Source organism: Hypomesus nipponensis, chromosome 28 (assembly GCF_054491055.1).
Source record: "Hypomesus nipponensis isolate SF chromosome 28, ASM5449105v1, whole genome shotgun sequence".
Taxonomy (NCBI): domain Eukaryota; kingdom Metazoa; phylum Chordata; class Actinopteri; order Osmeriformes; family Osmeridae; genus Hypomesus; species Hypomesus nipponensis.
Window position 1 is genome coordinate 13,536,118 of NC_140388.1, and position 16,574 is coordinate 13,552,691.

The window sequence follows — 16,574 nt, forward strand, 5'->3', positions numbered from 1 at the left end:
AGTGTGTGTGTTATGTTCCTCAGCGCGAAAGATCACAAGCAGCTCCCACAATATTCACCAGAGCCTCACAGCCTCACAGCCTCAAATCATCACAGCCTCAGAGCCTCAGAGCCTCAGATCATCACAGCCTCAGATCATCATAGTCTCAGAGCCTCATAGCCTTAGATCATCACAGCCTCAGAGCTTCAGAGCCTCAGATCATCACAGCCTCAGAGCCTGACAGCCTCACAGCCTCAGATCCTATGGTCTGAGATAAAGAGTTGGTCTCCCTGCTTTTTACTGCATTCATTAAAACAGCCCTTCATCTATAATGAATCTTCCAAAATGCAAGACATATTCGGAGGCATAAAATTCAGATCAGAAATAACTTATATTACTGCCTTCCATTGAACATTCTCTCACTAGAGGGATTGAGGGATAGAGGGATCTTGTTTAGCTGTCGACTCATTGCAATATGTCAAACCTACCTCCCAACCACTTTATTGCCAGAAAGCAGAAAAGCAGAAAGCAGAAAAGCACCAGAACAATAAACATGTGCAGCAGTCTTTACAGTACTAAAAATAAATCAGCATAAGTAACTGTGAGACCAGTAGAGTTGAGGCTGATAAGAGAGGTGATATGAGAGGTGAGACCAGTAGAGTTGAGGCTGATCGGAGAGGTGATATGAGAGGTGATATGAGAGGTGATATGAGAGGTGATATGAGAGGTGATATGAGAGGTGAGACCAGTAGAGTTGAGGCTGATAAGAGAGGTGATATGAGAGGTGATAAGAGAGGTGATATGAGAGGTGATATGAGAGGTGATATGAGAGGTGATATGAGAGGTGATATGAGAGGTGATATGAGAGGTGATATGAGAGGTGAGACCAGTAGAGTTGAGGCTGATAAAAGAGGTGATAAGAGAGGTGATATGAGAGGTGATATGAGAGGTGATATGAGAGGTGATAAGAGAGGTGATATGAGAGGTGAGACCAGTAGAGTTGAGGCTAAAAAGAGAGGTGATAAGAGAGGTGATATGAGAGGTGATATGAAAGGTGATATGAGAGGTGATAAGAGAGGTGATATGAGAGGTGATATGAGAGGTGATATGAGAGGTGATATGAGAGGTGATATGAGAGGTGATATGAGATAGAGCTGCTGCCTCCAGAGGCGATAACAGCTGCTGACTCAGTAGTGATCCCTCTGGACTCTGACTCTGATTTTCCTCCCTATCTTTGCTGTGTGGTGTGTGTGTGTGTGTGTTACTCCAGGAGCGGGGAGTTCACCCTTCATGTTGCAGATCTCCAGCCCTCCTCCTCTGCTCAGACTGTCCATGTGCAGGCAGTGTCCATGCAGGTAGGACACACACACACACATTAAGAAGAAGATTTGTCACCCAGTCAAGAGGAGAGTATGGTCTCTGCCTGAGGGCTGCCAGTGGGAGGGAGGGAGGGAGGGAGGGAGGGAGGGAGGGAGGGAGGGAGGGAGGGAGGGAGGGAGGGAGGGAGGGAGGGAGGGAGGGAGGGAGGGAGGGAGGGAGGGAGGGAGGGAGGGAGGGAAAATGAGATTGATAGATAAATACACCCCTCCTTTCTCTCTTTCCCTCTATACTCCTCCTCACTACCCTCCTCACTCTCTCAGTCTCTCTCTCTCTACACCCCTCCTCACTCTCTCTCTCTCTCTCTCTCTCTACACCCCTCCTCAGTCTCTCTCTCTCTACCCCCCTCCTCACTCTCTCAGTCTCTCTCTATTTCTCTCCCTCTTGATCAGAAGAGCATTGTGACTGTGTTGCCATGGATCTCCTCTCAGATCTAGAGATCTGTAGATGTTCTGTGTTGGCTGAGCCCTGATAACAAGCTGTCAGATGTGACGCTGTGAGATGTTGCTGAGAGGGCGTGACACCCAGGGCTTGGGATCACTCCCTAACCCCTCCCTGACCCCTCCCTGACCCCTCCCTGACCCCTCCCTGACCCCTCCCTGACCCCTCCCTGACCCCTCCCTGACCCCTCCCTAACCCCTCCCTGACCCCTCCCTAACCCCTCTCTGACCCCTCCCTAACCCCTCCCTAACCCCTCCCTGACCCCTCCCTGACCCCTCCCTGACCCCTCCCTAACCCCTCCCTAACCCCTCCCTAACCCCTCCCTAACCCCTCCCTGACCCCTCCCTGACCCCTCCCTAACCCCTCCCTGACCCCTCCCTAACCCCTCCCTAACCCCTCCCTAACCCCTCCCTGACCCCTCCCTAACCCCTCCCTAACCCCTCCCTGACCCCTCCCTGACCCCTCCCTGACCCCTCCCTAACCCCTCCCTAACCCCTCCCTGACCCCTCCCTGACCCCTCCCTAACCCCTCCCTGACCCCTCCCTAACCCCTCCCTAACCCCTCCCTAACCCGAAACGTAACCTTAACCCAAACCCCTAACCCTGACCAAAGTGGAAAACAATTAATTCATAGGGTTCATACTCTCCTACCCCACCCAGTGTTAGCTCTGTGATCGGCTGCTAGTGTCTGGCAGAGGGGGAAGTGAGAGACGAACAGCAGCCGTCAGCCTCAGCGCCACGGTAACATGCCTCAGCGCCATGGTAACATGCCTCAGCTTGTAGGCTCCTCGTAGGTGGTCTCATGTTCCCCCTCTTTAATGAGACACATAAATAACACTGAGACACATGGCACAGAGCCTGATCCCATACAGTCAGATAGTCACCCTGCAGGTCTGCTGTGTCTCCTGATCCCATACAGTCAGATAGTCACCCTGCAGGTCTGCTGTGTCTCCTGATCCCATACAGTCAGATAGTCACCCTGCAGGTCTGCTGTGTCTCCTGATCCCATACAGTCAGATAGTCACCCTGCAGGTCTGCTGTGTCTCCTGACCCCATACAGTCAGATAGTCACCCTGCAGGTCTGCTGTCTCCTGATCCCATACAGTCAGATAGTCACCCTGCAGGTCTGCTGTGTCTCCTGATCCCATACAGTCAGATAGTCACCCTGCAGGTCTGCTGTCTCCTGACCCCATACAGTCAGATAGTCACCCTGCAGGTCTGCTGTCTCCTGATCCCATACAGTCAGATAGTCACCCTGCAGGTCTGCTGTGTCTCCTGACCCCATACAGTCAGATAGTCACCCTGCAGGTCTGCTGTCTCCTGATCCCATACAGTCAGATAGTCACCCTGCAGGTCTGCTGTGTCTCCTGATCCCATACAGTCAGATAGTCACCCTGCAGGTCTGCTGTGTCTCCTGATCCCATACAGTCAGATAGTCACCCTGCAGGTCTGCTGTATCTCCTGATCCCATACAGTCAGATAGTCACCCTGCAGGTCTGCTGTCTCCTGATCCCATACAGTCAGATAGTCACCCTGCAGGTCTGCTGTGTCTCCTGACTCCATACAGTCAGATAGTCACCCTGCAGGTCTGCTGTCTCCTGATCCCATACAGTCAGATAGTCACCCTGCAGGTCTGCTGTCTCCTGATCCCATACAGTCAGATAGTCACCCTGCAGGTCTGCTGTGTCTCCTGACCCCATACAGTCAGATAGTCACCCTGCAGGTCTGCTGTATCTCCTGATCCCATACAGTCAGATAGTCACCCTGCAGGTCTGCTGTCTCCTGATCCCATACAGTCAGATAGTCACCCTGCAGGTCTGCTGTCTCCTGATCCCATACAGTCAGATAGTCACCCTGCAGGTCTGCTGTGTCTCCTGACCCCATACAGTCAGATAGTCACCCTGCAGGTCTGCTGTGTGTCCTGACCCCATACAGTCAGATAGTCACCCTGCAGGTCTGCTGTGTCTCCTGATCCCATACAGTCAGATAGTCACCCTGCAGGTCTGCTGTGTCTCCTGATCCCATACAGTCAGATAGTCACCCTGCAGGTCTGCTGTGTCTCCTGATCCCATACAGTCAGATAGTCACCCTGCAGGTCTGCTGTGTCTCCTGATCCCATACAGTCAGATAGTCACCCTGCAGGTCTGCTGTCTCCTGATCCCATACAGTCAGATAGTCACCCTGCAGGTCTGCTGTGTCTCCTGATCCCATACAGTCAGATAGTCACCCTGCAGGTCTGCTGTCTCCTGATCCCATACAGTCAGATAGTCACCCTGCAGGTCTGCTGTCTCCTGATCCCATACAGTCAGATAGTCACCCTGCAGGTCTGCTGTCTCCTGATCCCATACAGTCAGATAGTCACCCTGCAGGTCTGCTGTCTCCTGATCCCATACAGTCAGATAGTCACCCTGCAGGTCTGCTGTGTCTCCTGATCCCATACAGTCAGATAGTCACCCTGCAGGTCTGCTGTGTCTCCTGATCCCATACAGTCAGATAGTCACCCTGCAGGTCTGCTGTCTCCTGATCCCATACAGTCAGATAGTCACCCTGCAGGTCTGCTGTGTCTCCTGATCCCATACAGTCAGATAGTCACCCTGCAGGTCTGCTGTCTCCTGATCCCATACAGTCAGATAGTCACCCTGCAGGTCTGCTGTGTCTCCTGATCCCATACAGTCAGATAGTCACCCTGCAGGTCTGCTGTCTCCTGATCCCATACAGTCAGATAGTCACCCTGCAGGTCTGCTGTCTCCTGATCCCATACAGTCAGATAGTCACCCTGCAGGTCTGCTGTGTCTCCTGATCCCATACAGTCAGATAGTCACCCTGCAGGTCTGCTGTCTCCTGATCCCATACAGTCAGATAGTCACCCTGCAGGTCTGCTGTATCTCCTGACTCTCCAGTCACCCTGCAGGTCTGACTCCGCCCTCTTCCCCAGCCTCCCCAGGTCCTGTCCTTGCGCCCCCTGGAGGTGGGGGTGGGCCAGGCGGCTGTGTTGTCCCGGGCCGTGCTGCAGGTGCAGGACCCTGACAATCCCCAGGATGTCCTGGTGATGGTGCTCACCCCTCCCCGCCACGGACGCATCAGCCGTCTCCACGGCGAGCGTCTCCACGGCGAGCGTCTCCACGGCGAGCGTTTCCACGGTGAGCGTTCCCTGGGCCGCTTCAGGCTGGAGGATCTGAGCGGGGAGCGCCTGCAGTACGTCCACCAGGGCTCCCAGCCCGGCAACGACTCAGCTCTGCTGCAGGTCAACGACGGACACAGCTACCTCAACATCCTGCTGCTGGTGGACATCACCCAGAAGGTAGGGGGGAGGAGGGGGGAGCGAGGTGGCGGGGAAGGGGGGAGGAGGGGGGGTGGGGGAGGGACTTGCCTTGGAGGACGAACCGTTTTTTTCCTTTGTTGCTTGTTCCTGCTCTTCACAGGCATATTAATCTTGGTGTTGTGGTCTGGATGGTTTGGTGGATAGTTCTCACGTTGCGTCAGATTGCTGTGTACCCCCCCATCCCCCTCCCCATCCCAGGGGGCGAGGTGAGGCCTGTCTGGGCTGGGAGGTGTCTAGATGTCTAGACTGATAGCAGACAGACCTTCTCAGCTCTCATCCACGACAGCTCTCTTCCCTCGGGGCACTGCTACTTCATCACCTCCCTACACACACACACACACACGCACACACTTGACACACCCCCATCCCTGACACCCCCCCATCCCTGACACCCCCCCATCCCTGACACACCCCCATCCCTGACACTCCCCCATCCCTGACACACCCCCATCCCTGACACACCCCCATCCCTGACACACCCCCATCCCTGACACACCCCCACTTCTCATCTGGCGGCCTGCAGAGGTCATATTACCTGCATACCTGCATACCCACATACATACATACCTAAGTACACTGTGCACTCAGGCCTGCATTCATACACACACTACATAAGAGTTGAACACACCCAGGGTCATACATTCATAGTTACACTATCTAATACATTTTCACTTTCACAACCTAACTGTTGTGACCTAAAAGTTTGACATAATACAAACACGCCCACACCTCTTTCAGACCCAGTCCAGACAGCCATTATGCAGCGCTGAGAAACAAAGCACCGCCAGCAGACAGGTCCGTTCATTCAGGCCTCCTCTCCTACGCACATCAATATCTTTTTGTCCTCCCTCCTGCATACACCCTGGATTCAGAGGCAGTGACGCTGCTGTCTGTCAGGCTGGACCTCAGGTAGAGAACCTCAGGTAGAGAACCTCAGATAGAGAACCTCGCTAGAGAACAGTGAGGCGGTCTCTGCAGGGTCAGCTGCTCCCTCAGGTCAGCAGCAGTCCTCTGGAGCTGCTGCAGAGAGCACCATGAGAGCCCCTCCCCACCAGGTCTCTGCCCCCAGCTGAGGTCAGGCTGCCAGGCTGCCAGGCCAGAGGGCCAGAGGGCCAGAGGGCCAGAGGGCTGTCAGGCTGCCAGGCTGCCAGGCCAGAGGGCTGCCAGGCTGCCAGGCCAGAGGGCTGCCAGGCTGCCAGGCCAGAGGGCTGCCAGGCTGCCAGGCCAGAGGGCCAGAGGGCCAGAGGGCCCAGAAAGATGGATGGCTGAGCTGGGAGCTTGAAGGAGCATGGCTGTAATGAGCCCTGAGCTCTTTGTGTTCAGCTCTCTGACTTGGCTTTTCATAACAGTATTGTGGTAGTAGGTGTGTGTGTGTGTGGTGTGTGTGTGTGTGTGTGTGTGTGTGTGTGTGGTCTTACTGTGTTTCAGGGTTGGACTGACCGTTAATATATATTAGAGGTGGGCATAGATTCATTTTTTTTATCTAGATTAATCTCACTGTAATCTTGGAATTAATCTAGATCAATCTAGATTACAGTTTTTCACGATTGATAAAACACATTTCTTGAAACAGTCAACCATTTTCTCAAAACTGTAAACACAAAAACACATTTTCAAACTCAATTTCCAAAACCTTTGACTCTTCTGGCAAAACCAAACACTCGCCCCTAAACCATGTAACTTGTGCTCAAAATCAAATTATGCTGTCAGATCATAAACACAACCAATCAATATATAGTGGAACAACTTGTTCCACTTTAGCACATAAAAGTATTCCTAATACACTTTAAATTGTGCTTTAATACAATTTTATTACAACTAAAATATATTTTGTACAAAATTTGTTGTTCCAAAATAGCACACTTCAAATTAACAAATCATTCAATAACTTGAAGAATACTGATGATTAATCAGTCTTCAAGTATACTCAATTGAGTATATTTAGCAATTTTTTTTTTTTGCTGGGAGTCCAGACCTGGTGTGTGTAGATCTGTGGTTCCTATAAACGCTTCCATCTGGGAACTTCCAGCATTCTTAGTCAAGGAAAACCGTTGAGCTTTTGTTTATTTTACTCATTCGTTTTTGCAGTCACTGAGTTTTTGTTGCATAGCTTCACACCTCAAAGGTGTTGATTTACTGATCCCCCTCAACTTAATACCAGCTCACACACCTCACACACACCTCGCACACACCACACACACCACACACACCTCGCACACCTCACCTTGCGCTTGTGCTGGGGAGATGCTGAAACAAACAACTGTGTTACTATGGACTGCTCGGTACACCATCTCTCTCTCCAAAAGGATTTGCCCCCCTCACCCCTTTCTCCCCTTCCCACACCCTCCCACTCAGCTGATTCCCCCCCCAACACCCCAACCCTTCTGATGGCTCCATGGTAACAGTGTGAGAAGTGGCCCAAGAGAGAGGCCTGGTCCTCATCCCTCAGCAGACTCCTCCAGTCCACCTCCCTGGTGCTTGCATCTAACAGCCGTGTGTTCAGAGTGAGGGGTGAGGGAGGTTACAGACCTCCCTAGTTAAGGGACAAAACACAAGAGTACTGAGTGGTGTGTGGTGTCCCCAGGCTGCGCCCCCTCCTCGGCTGGTGTCGCTGCCCCAGGCGTGGGTGCGTGCGGGGGGCCAAGTGCGTCTGGGCAGCAGGTACCTGCGGGCAGAGAGCCAGGGAGCAGGACAGCAGGACATCCTGTACAGCATCGTGACTCCTGGCGGCAGACCCACCTACGGTACCTGCTCTCTCTCCTGCATGTTCAGCTGCTGTCTGCCTGCTGTCTGCCTTGCTTAACGGCAAACTGTTTCTCTTTGTTTAACTTCTCAATCCTAACATTGTCTTTTCCACTGCTTGTTCTGTCTCGTCCCCCAGGTGAGGTGGTGCTGGTGCCGGTCCCCTCTGACGGTCCTGTGGAGGGGTGGCAGCCCTCAGCGGAGGACAGCACCTCCACCCCCACCAGCTCCTTCACCCAGCAGGACGTGAACGAGGGCCGGGTGTGGTACCGCCACCACGGCCCCGGGCCCCGCCCAGACACCTTCCTGTTCCAGGTGAGCAGACCAGGGTGTGGGAGCACCGTGGTGCACAGACGGTAGACACTGGATGTGGTGTGTAGATGGTGTGTATGAGGTCTTGATATGGTGTGTATGTGGTGTTTTTGTGTGTCTCAGTTTCTCTATTCCTCTATCTTTCTGGGTCTCTCACTCATCTCTCACTCATCTCTCCTCTTCATTTCTGGTTTGCCTCATCATTTTATCACTATGCCTTTCCAGCATCCTCCTCCTCCCCTTCCTCCTCTTCCTCCTCCTCCTCCTCCCCCTCCTCCTCCTCCTCCTCCCCCTCCTCCTCCTCCTTTCTCAGCATGATTCCCTGTCTTTGTGTTCCTCTAAACCGTTGTTATGAGTCTTCATCAGGAAGATGAGCTTTCATCAGCTGAGTCCATGGTTGGACCAAATTACTCTGGTATTAACTGGTATTAAACCCGGATTATCCCAGACAGCGTTCACGCCATGATGAATGGTATGTGTTGCAGGCATCTCTATCCAGGCATCTGGCAGTCCTGGGCAGATGAGAACACTGCTGCTCGCGGTTATCAAACACTCCCTCAAAGATTTGGCTCTAATGCTGAAAGTGAACACAACTTAATCATGCAGTTCAAAGAGGCTCTGCACTGGAATGTTTAATTAGGCGTTTCTGTAAAAGCAAATATGATCAAGTTCCACAAGATGGGTTTTAAATTATCAAATAAAACTGAAATGATGTTGTGTCAGACGAGGTGTTAGTTTTATGGCTCTTCTATTGAGGTGCACGTAAAGCTGGGGCCGTTAAATAAAGGATTTACGAGTAAAAGTTGCTTCTGAATTAGAGAGGAGAGTCTGTTCCAGATGCAGAACTCTCTCTCTCTCCAAATCTTCTTCCTCTCTTGGTCCTCTACCATGTGTGGGGATGAGGACAGGAGGAGTTCAGGATGCAGGAAGAGGTCAGGATGAGGACAGGAGGAGGTCAGGATGCAGGAGGAGGTCAGGGTGCAGGAGGAGGTCAGGATGAGGTCAGGAGGAGGTCAGGATGAGGTCAGGGTGCAGGAAGAGGTCAGGATGAGGACAGGAAGAGGTCAGGATGAGGACAGGAGGAGGACAGGAGGATGTCAGGAGGTCAGGAGGAGGTCAGGAGGAGGACAGGAGGAGGTCAGGCGGAGGACAGGAGGAGTTCAGGAGGAGGACAGGAGGAGGACAGGAGGTGGACAGGAGGAGGTCAGGAGGAGGACAGGAGGAGGACAGGAGGAGGACAGGAGGAGGTCAGGAGGAGGACAGGAGGAGGACAGGAGGAGGACAGGAGGAGGTCAGGAGGAGGTCAGGAGGAGGTCAGGAGGAGGACAGGAGGAGTTCAGGATGAGGACAGGAGGAGTTCAGGAGGAGGACAGGAGGAGGACAGGATGAGGACAGGATGCAGGAGAAGGTGTTGTCAGCTGTTGGTGTTTCTCTGCAGGTGTCCACCGAAGGCTCTCCAGACTCTGTGAGCGACGCCCAGTCCTTCACGGTGAGCGTCCTGGCTCAGACACCTGGACACCCTCAGCTGGCCCCCAGCTGTGACCTGCAGATCACGGTGCGTACTGGGACACTCCCCGTGTTCCAGCTGTTGTGGCTCTTTATACTCATGTGCCTGTGTGTGTCTCTTGTGGGGGAAATCCCCACACACCTGCTAGTACACATGTATGAATTAATGTTTTGATTTGTTCCCTTCTCCCCACCCAACCCCAGGCCCTGGAGGACCGTGTGACCGTGATCACTCCAGCCGCTCTGTCCTTTCTGGACACTGACTCTCCTAGTGAGAAGCTGCTCTACAACATTACCAAGCCTCTGACCCCCAGCCACGGTACCCTGCCCTCCTACACACACACACTCACACACTCTCACACCCACACACACACACACACACACAGCAGGAGATCAGCAGACAGGGAACATGAAGATGTTTAGGTGCAGGAGTGGTGGTAACATGATGATGTGTTGGTGCAGGAGTGGTGGTAACATGATGATGTGTTGGTGCAGGAGTGGTGGTAACATGATGATGTGTTGGTGCAGGAGTGGTGGTAACATGATGATGTGTTGGTGCAGGAGTGGTGGTAACATGATGATGTGTTGGTGCAGGAGTGGTGGTAACATGATGATGTGTTGGTGCAGGAGTGGTGGTAACATGATGATGTGTTGGTGCAGGAGTGGTGGTAACATGATGATGTGTTGGTGCAGGAGTGGTGGTAACATGATGATGTGTTGGTGCAGGAGTGGTGGTAACATGATGATGTGTTGGTGCAGGAGTGGTGGTAACATGATGATGTGTTGGTGCAGGAGTGGTGGTAACATGATGATGTGTTGGTGCAGGAGTGGTGGTAACATGATGATGTGTTGGTGCAGGAGTGGTGGTAACATGATGATGTGTTGGTGCAGGAGTGGTGGTAACATGATGATGTGTTGGTGCAGGAGTGGTGGTAACATGATGATGTGTTGGTGCAGGAGTGGTGGTAACATGATGATGTGTTGGTGCAGGAGTGGTGGTAACATGATGATGTGTTGGTGCAGGAGTGGTGGTAACATGATGATGTGTTGGTGCAGGAGTGGTGGTAACATGATGATGTGTTGGTGCAGGAGTGGTGGTAACATGATGATGTGTTGGTGCAGGAGTGGTGGTAACATGATGATGTGTTGGTGCAGGAGTGGTGGTAACATGATGATGTGTTGGTGCAGGAGTGGTGGTAACATGATGATGTGTTGGTGCAGGAGTGGTGGTAACATGATGATGTGTTGGTGCAGGAGTGGTGGTAACATGATGATGTGTTGGTGCAGGAGTGGTGGTAACATGATGATGTGTTGGTGCAGGAGTGGTGGTAACATGATGATGTGTTGGTGCAGGAGTGGTGGTAACATGATGATGTGTTGGTGCAGGAGTGGTGGTAACATGATGATGTGTTGGTGCAGGAGTGGTGGTAACATGATGATGTGTTGGTGCAGGAGTGGTGGTAACATGATGATGTGTTGGTGCAGGAGTGGTGGTAACATGATGATGTGTTGGTGCAGGAGTGGTGGTAACATGATGATGTGTTGGTGCAGGAGTGGTGGAGCACAGAGACAAACCCTACAGAGTGGTGCGATCCTTCAGCCAGGAGGACATCAATCAGGGCAGGATCCAGTACCGCCCTCCCCCAGCCCCAGCACACCTCCAGGAGCTCTACCAGTACTCGTTCATAGGTGAGGACTCATACTCAGCAGCAGGGGTTCAGGCTGACTGACTCCTTATCTGTCACAGCAGAATATAACCTGTTATAATGTTTTGTTTCTCAAACACAGGTCTCCCAGAGTCCCTGAATGTCTATTTCACAGGTAGATCTAAATTCTCTCCTTGTTGTTCTGGAGAGCAGGGGACAATCACTCCCCCTCTCTCCTCCTCCCTTCATCTTCCTCCCTCTATGGTGGCTTTGTCCTTCCCCACTGGGTTTAGAGTCACCCCTCTCTCCTCCCCCTCTCTCCTCCCCCTCTCTCCTCCCCCTCTCTCCTCCCCCTCTCTCCTCCCCCTCTCTCCTCCCCTCTCTCCTCCCCTCTCTCCTCCCTCTCTCTCCTCCCCCTCTCTCCTCCCCCTCTCTCCTCCCCCTCTCTCCTCCCCTCTCTCCTCCCTCTCTCTCCTCCCCCTCTCTCCTCCCCCTCTCTCCTCCCCTCTCTCCTCCCCCTCTCTCCTCCCCTCTCTCCTCCCTCTCTCTCCTCCCCCTCTCTCCTCCCCCTCTCTCCTCCCCCTCTCTCCTCCCCCTCTCTCCTCCCTCTCTCTCCTCCCCCTCTCTCCACCCCCTCTCTCCTCCCCCTCTCTCCTCCCCCTCTCTCCTCCCCCTCTCTCCTCCCCCTCTTTCCTCCCTCTCTCTCCTCCCCCTCTCTCCTCCCTCTCTCTCCTCCCCCTCTCTCCTCCCCCTCTCTCCTCCCTCTCTCTCCTCCCCCTCTCTCCTCCCCCTCTCTCCTCCCTCTCTCTCCTCCCCCTCTCTCCTCCCCCTCTCTCCTCTCCCTCTCTCCTCCCTCTCTCTCCTCCCCCTCTCTCCTTCCTCTCTCTCTTCCCCCTCTCTCCTCCCCCTCTCTCCTCCCTCTCTCTCCTCCCTCTCTCTCCTCCCTCTCTCTCCTCCCTCTCTCTCCACCCCCTCTCTCCTCCCTCTGACCGACTCTCCTGACCTGGTTTTCACCCCTCCACTGTCTGCCTGATGTGTTTATTGGTCTGCAGCGAAGACTGATGGCTTCTCTTTCTCTGGTGGCACTGTGGCGACAGGCTTTTACTGGCCTCTTACACATACTGGAGTGAGGGTACACACACACACACACCTAGAATCCCACAAGGACTCGCTGGCCATAAAACACACCAGCCCTAAGAAAAGAAGTCAAAAGTGAAAAGAAAGTTCTCAGGGCCTCATTTACTAACATAGCGACCGCAGCTTAATCTGTGCCTCGCCCAACCGCTAATACCGCACAGTGTATTTCTGCATTTTGCGTGGTATTTATCAAACCAGATCCTCGTTGGGCAATCAGCGCCGCACACTGCCCTTTAGTGTTAATTAGCGTGCCGTTAAAAGACGGGACATATCGCTTGCATGTTACTGCCAGCATGGGTGATTCAAGGAAAAGAAAAAGAAGGTTCAGGAGATAGAAATATTGGTTCACAAAGTTACAGATAACATTAACATGTTACAAGGAAGAAACACACCTCTCCTCCCATCTCCTTGTGGCACACACCCACTTTCCCTTATACCCTCCCAGCAGCGGTAATCTGTGTTTTTACTCAAGTGCGCTGCCTTTGTAAATACGGTTTTATGTCTTTACCCGCTATTTTACACCTGAAATGGGCGCAATCCTGTTAGTACATGAGGCCCTCAGTCTCTCTCTTGAATCCCCACTCTCTGTTGTGTGCGCTTAGACTTACACACACACTTCAGGACAGTTCCACGCATTTTGTCAACTTCCACTTCAAGAACAGTATCTTTCCCCAAACAGAACTCCTCTTTTAAGCCTCTCGTGTGTCCTGCAGGACGTTGCTGAATCAGATTCAGTATGTGAGGACTCTAGCAGCATGCTCCCTGCTCTGGTTAGGGTTAGCTGCATGTCCATCTTCACATTCTCCTTTCCATTTGACTTCTAAACATCCTCCCCCTTCTCCAACCTACTCATATGCCCACACCACCCCAGCTAACGACCACCACAGCCCTCTGATCCCATCAGCACCAGGGTCAGGGGTCAGCTCTGACCCAGCCAATCTCATTATAGATTCTACTGTGTCGTTCTTCAGTGTGATGGTGGTTGTTGTAGTGGGGCAGCATTAGCTGGAAGACTGTGCTAACTGTGGGCATTGATTCAATCTTTAATTCCATTCCTGCTGGAAGGAGATTTATAGGGTTTATCATTCATATCATCTTTGTGAGTACACATCAGTAAGTGTGTTCGATCCCCCTAGAGGGCTCTTTAAAACCTTCCTCTCCAAGGGGTACGTGCTCATTACTGGATATCTGGGTGTCCATGCGTGTGTGAGCTGGTACGTGCGTGTGTGTGTACATGCAGTGGGTGTGTGAATGTGTGTCTGTGTATACAGTTTAATGAGTCTCTTTTCAACCTGTGTGTGTGTGTATCAGTGTCTGATGGGGACCACACCAGTCCAGAGCTAGACTTCTCCATCCACCTGCTGGCCAATCACCAGCAGCCTCCTGTCTTCCTGATCCTGGACCCCCTGCTGGAGGTTAGCCCTGGGGGCACAGCAGCCCTTGGTGAGCTCTCACACACACACACAAACACACCATACACCGCATACAAACCTGGAGGCTAGCCCTGGGGGCAGAGCCTCTAAATCCTCTGTGGTGTGTGTGTGTGTGTGTGTGTGCAGGAGGACAGCAGCTGGCTGTATCAGATGCAGATACGTCCCCAGATGAGCTCCAGTTTGAGCTGGTGGAGGCTCCACTCCACGGGACCCTGTTCAACACACACCTGCACACAGAGATGGGGAGTGGTGAGGAACACACACACACACCATACACACAACACACACCATACACACAACACACAACATACACACACACACCCCCATTTGTACCCATACACACCCAGCTGGTATTAGCAGTGTGTGTGTGTCTCCAGGTGACACCTTCTCCTTCAGTGACGTGACCCGGGGAGTCCTGCAGTATCGCCATGCCGGCCGCTCCCACGACGACGACACCATCACCGTCTCTGTAAGCGATGGTGTGTCCATGGTGACGGGCGTAGTCCAGGTGCTGGTGCAGGGGGGCGGGGGGGGCGGGCCGAGGAGAGACCCCCACGCCCGACTGAGTCTGGAGGTGGAGGAGAGGAGCAGCACTGTCATCACCCCCGCACACCTGGCCTACACTGTGAGTCTCCCACACACACACACACACACACACACTCACCTGTGAGTGTCACACACAGATACTAGCAGTTGTGTGTGTGCAGGACGACAGCTCGTCGTCTGAGCAGGTGTGGGTGCAGCTGGTGTCGGTGCCCATGTACGGCCTGCTGACCCTCACGCTGAGGGGCTCCCCCCAGGAGCTGGCAGAGTCCTCCAGCTTCACCATGCAGGACATCCAGCTGCAACGCATCCGGTACTCCCTCACACACACACACACACACACCAAGTATTGATTGAGTTACATTAACATTTACATGAATGCATTTAGCAGAGAGAGCTTTACAAAAGAGCATAAGTCACTGATCATAACAGCGAGGTACTCCCAAACTACTTTCTTCACTCAAGTCATTTTATTTTAATTTAGAAAAACAGTTTGTGTTGAAATATTCAAATATCCTCTCTTAGTGTTGCAGGGCCCTGTACAATCCCAATCAATTAACATTTAGATTTAGCATAGTTCTTTTTCCATTATTTTGTGGCAGATTTACTGTCATGTATTAGCGTTGCTAATTATCTTAGGCTAAACTTCCCATCTGTGCGATATAGAGCTCCTTTGAGGTGTAAGCCAGCTTGCTAACTGGCAGAATTTCCATAATGAGCCGAGCCTATTAGCTTTGGTGCTATTAGCACGCTAACATTATGAAAAAATCTCTGAGGAAATGTTCACATCACCTATTATTACAGTGAAGCTTCCCAGCCTTAAGGACTCACCAGACTGTGTCACCAAAATGGGTACCTTTTTTTAAACAGATTTGAAAGAAAATGTATTTATTCATAGCTTTTTACTACATTGTAGAGATGTAAACTGATGCTTTGGGTCAGGAGTGATGTAGCACAATGACTCTTATTAAGTGACTCAATGCTCTTTTAGGTTAGATATAACGAAGTCTTGTACTTGCTGTGTAATATTTTACTGTTGATTGCTCTTCTACAGGTACAGTCCTGCACTTTTGTGGTTCATGTTGTTTTATTTGTAACTTGTATAACTGCATGCTCTTATGGGTCTTCCCTTTTGGCACTTGTTTAGCTTTTTCACAATGTATGCTTCATGTTTTGGCTACTTGCAATGTTTGGGACAATCTCGTTGTTATGATCAGTGACCTATGCTCTTTTGTAAAGCTCTCTCTTGGAAGTCGCTTTGGATAAAAGCGTCTGCTAAATGAATAAATGTAAATGTAAATGTAGCGCAGCACCTCTCCAGTGTGGGCTGTTAACAGCTGAGGGCTATCCCTAACCCAAACCCTAGCAGAGGACTGAAAGCAGAAGAACAGAAACAGGAAGTGAGAGAGAGTTGAAGCTTCATCCAGGAACCCTCTCCTCTCTCTCCTCCCTCTCCTCCCTCTCCTCCCTCTCCTCCCTCTCCTCCCTCTCCTCCCTCTCCTCCCTCTCCTCCCTCCAGGTATGTCACCTCATTCGACACAGGGAACCAGCCAGTCACAGACATCTTCCACTTTGTGGTGTTCGACGCAGACAAAAATCGCCTGGACAACCAGATGTTCACCATTACTATCACGTCCAAGCCCAGCCAGCCACCTGTGGTCACAGTACGCAGTGGCATGAAGGTATGCAGCACACACACACAGATACACACACACCGATACACACACACAGATACACACACACTAAGTATATAGCTGCTGATGCTAACTAGCCTCTTTCTCACTAACCAGAGCTGAGGTTGATGGTCAGTCAGATGCACAGAGTTGCCCTTCATTTGACGTCTGCTCTGTGGTTGGTTGCTTCCAGGTCCAGGAAGGGGGAGGGTTCAGCTGTCCACCAATCACATCCTGGTGTCCGATGTGGACACACCCAGGAGTGAGCTGATGGTGTGGATGGTCAGTCCTCCCAAGTACGGCCACATCGAGACCACACACACAGGTCAGCACTGCTGGGGCCACCTGGGCTGGGGCCACCTGGGCTGGGGGCAGCTGGGCTGGGGGCACCTGGGCTGGGGGCAGCTGGGCTGGGGGCACCTGGGCTGGGGCCACCTGGGCTGGGGGCAGCTGGGCTGGGGCCA

The 16,574-nt window shown here is 52.3% G+C and overlaps 1 protein-coding gene across 1 annotated transcript in view; it reads left to right on the forward strand.

Moving 5' to 3' along the window:
- fras1 (Fraser extracellular matrix complex subunit 1) overlaps positions 1-16,574 on the forward strand; it is a 100,298-nt gene that overhangs the window by 59,233 nt on the left and 24,491 nt on the right. The window contains exons 27-40 of the mRNA XM_084694871.1: positions 1,250-1,334; positions 4,732-5,097; positions 7,703-7,862; positions 8,000-8,175; positions 9,611-9,727; positions 9,883-9,997; positions 11,230-11,367; positions 11,467-11,499; positions 13,773-13,904; positions 14,021-14,143; positions 14,272-14,519; positions 14,602-14,750; positions 15,957-16,126; positions 16,310-16,435. Coding sequence (XP_084550997.1) covers positions 1,250-1,334; positions 4,732-5,097; positions 7,703-7,862; positions 8,000-8,175; positions 9,611-9,727; positions 9,883-9,997; positions 11,230-11,367; positions 11,467-11,499; positions 13,773-13,904; positions 14,021-14,143; positions 14,272-14,519; positions 14,602-14,750; positions 15,957-16,126; positions 16,310-16,435 — 2,138 coding nt within the window. The remainder of the gene's footprint in view (positions 1-1,249; positions 1,335-4,731; positions 5,098-7,702; positions 7,863-7,999; positions 8,176-9,610; positions 9,728-9,882; positions 9,998-11,229; positions 11,368-11,466; positions 11,500-13,772; positions 13,905-14,020; positions 14,144-14,271; positions 14,520-14,601; positions 14,751-15,956; positions 16,127-16,309; positions 16,436-16,574) is intronic.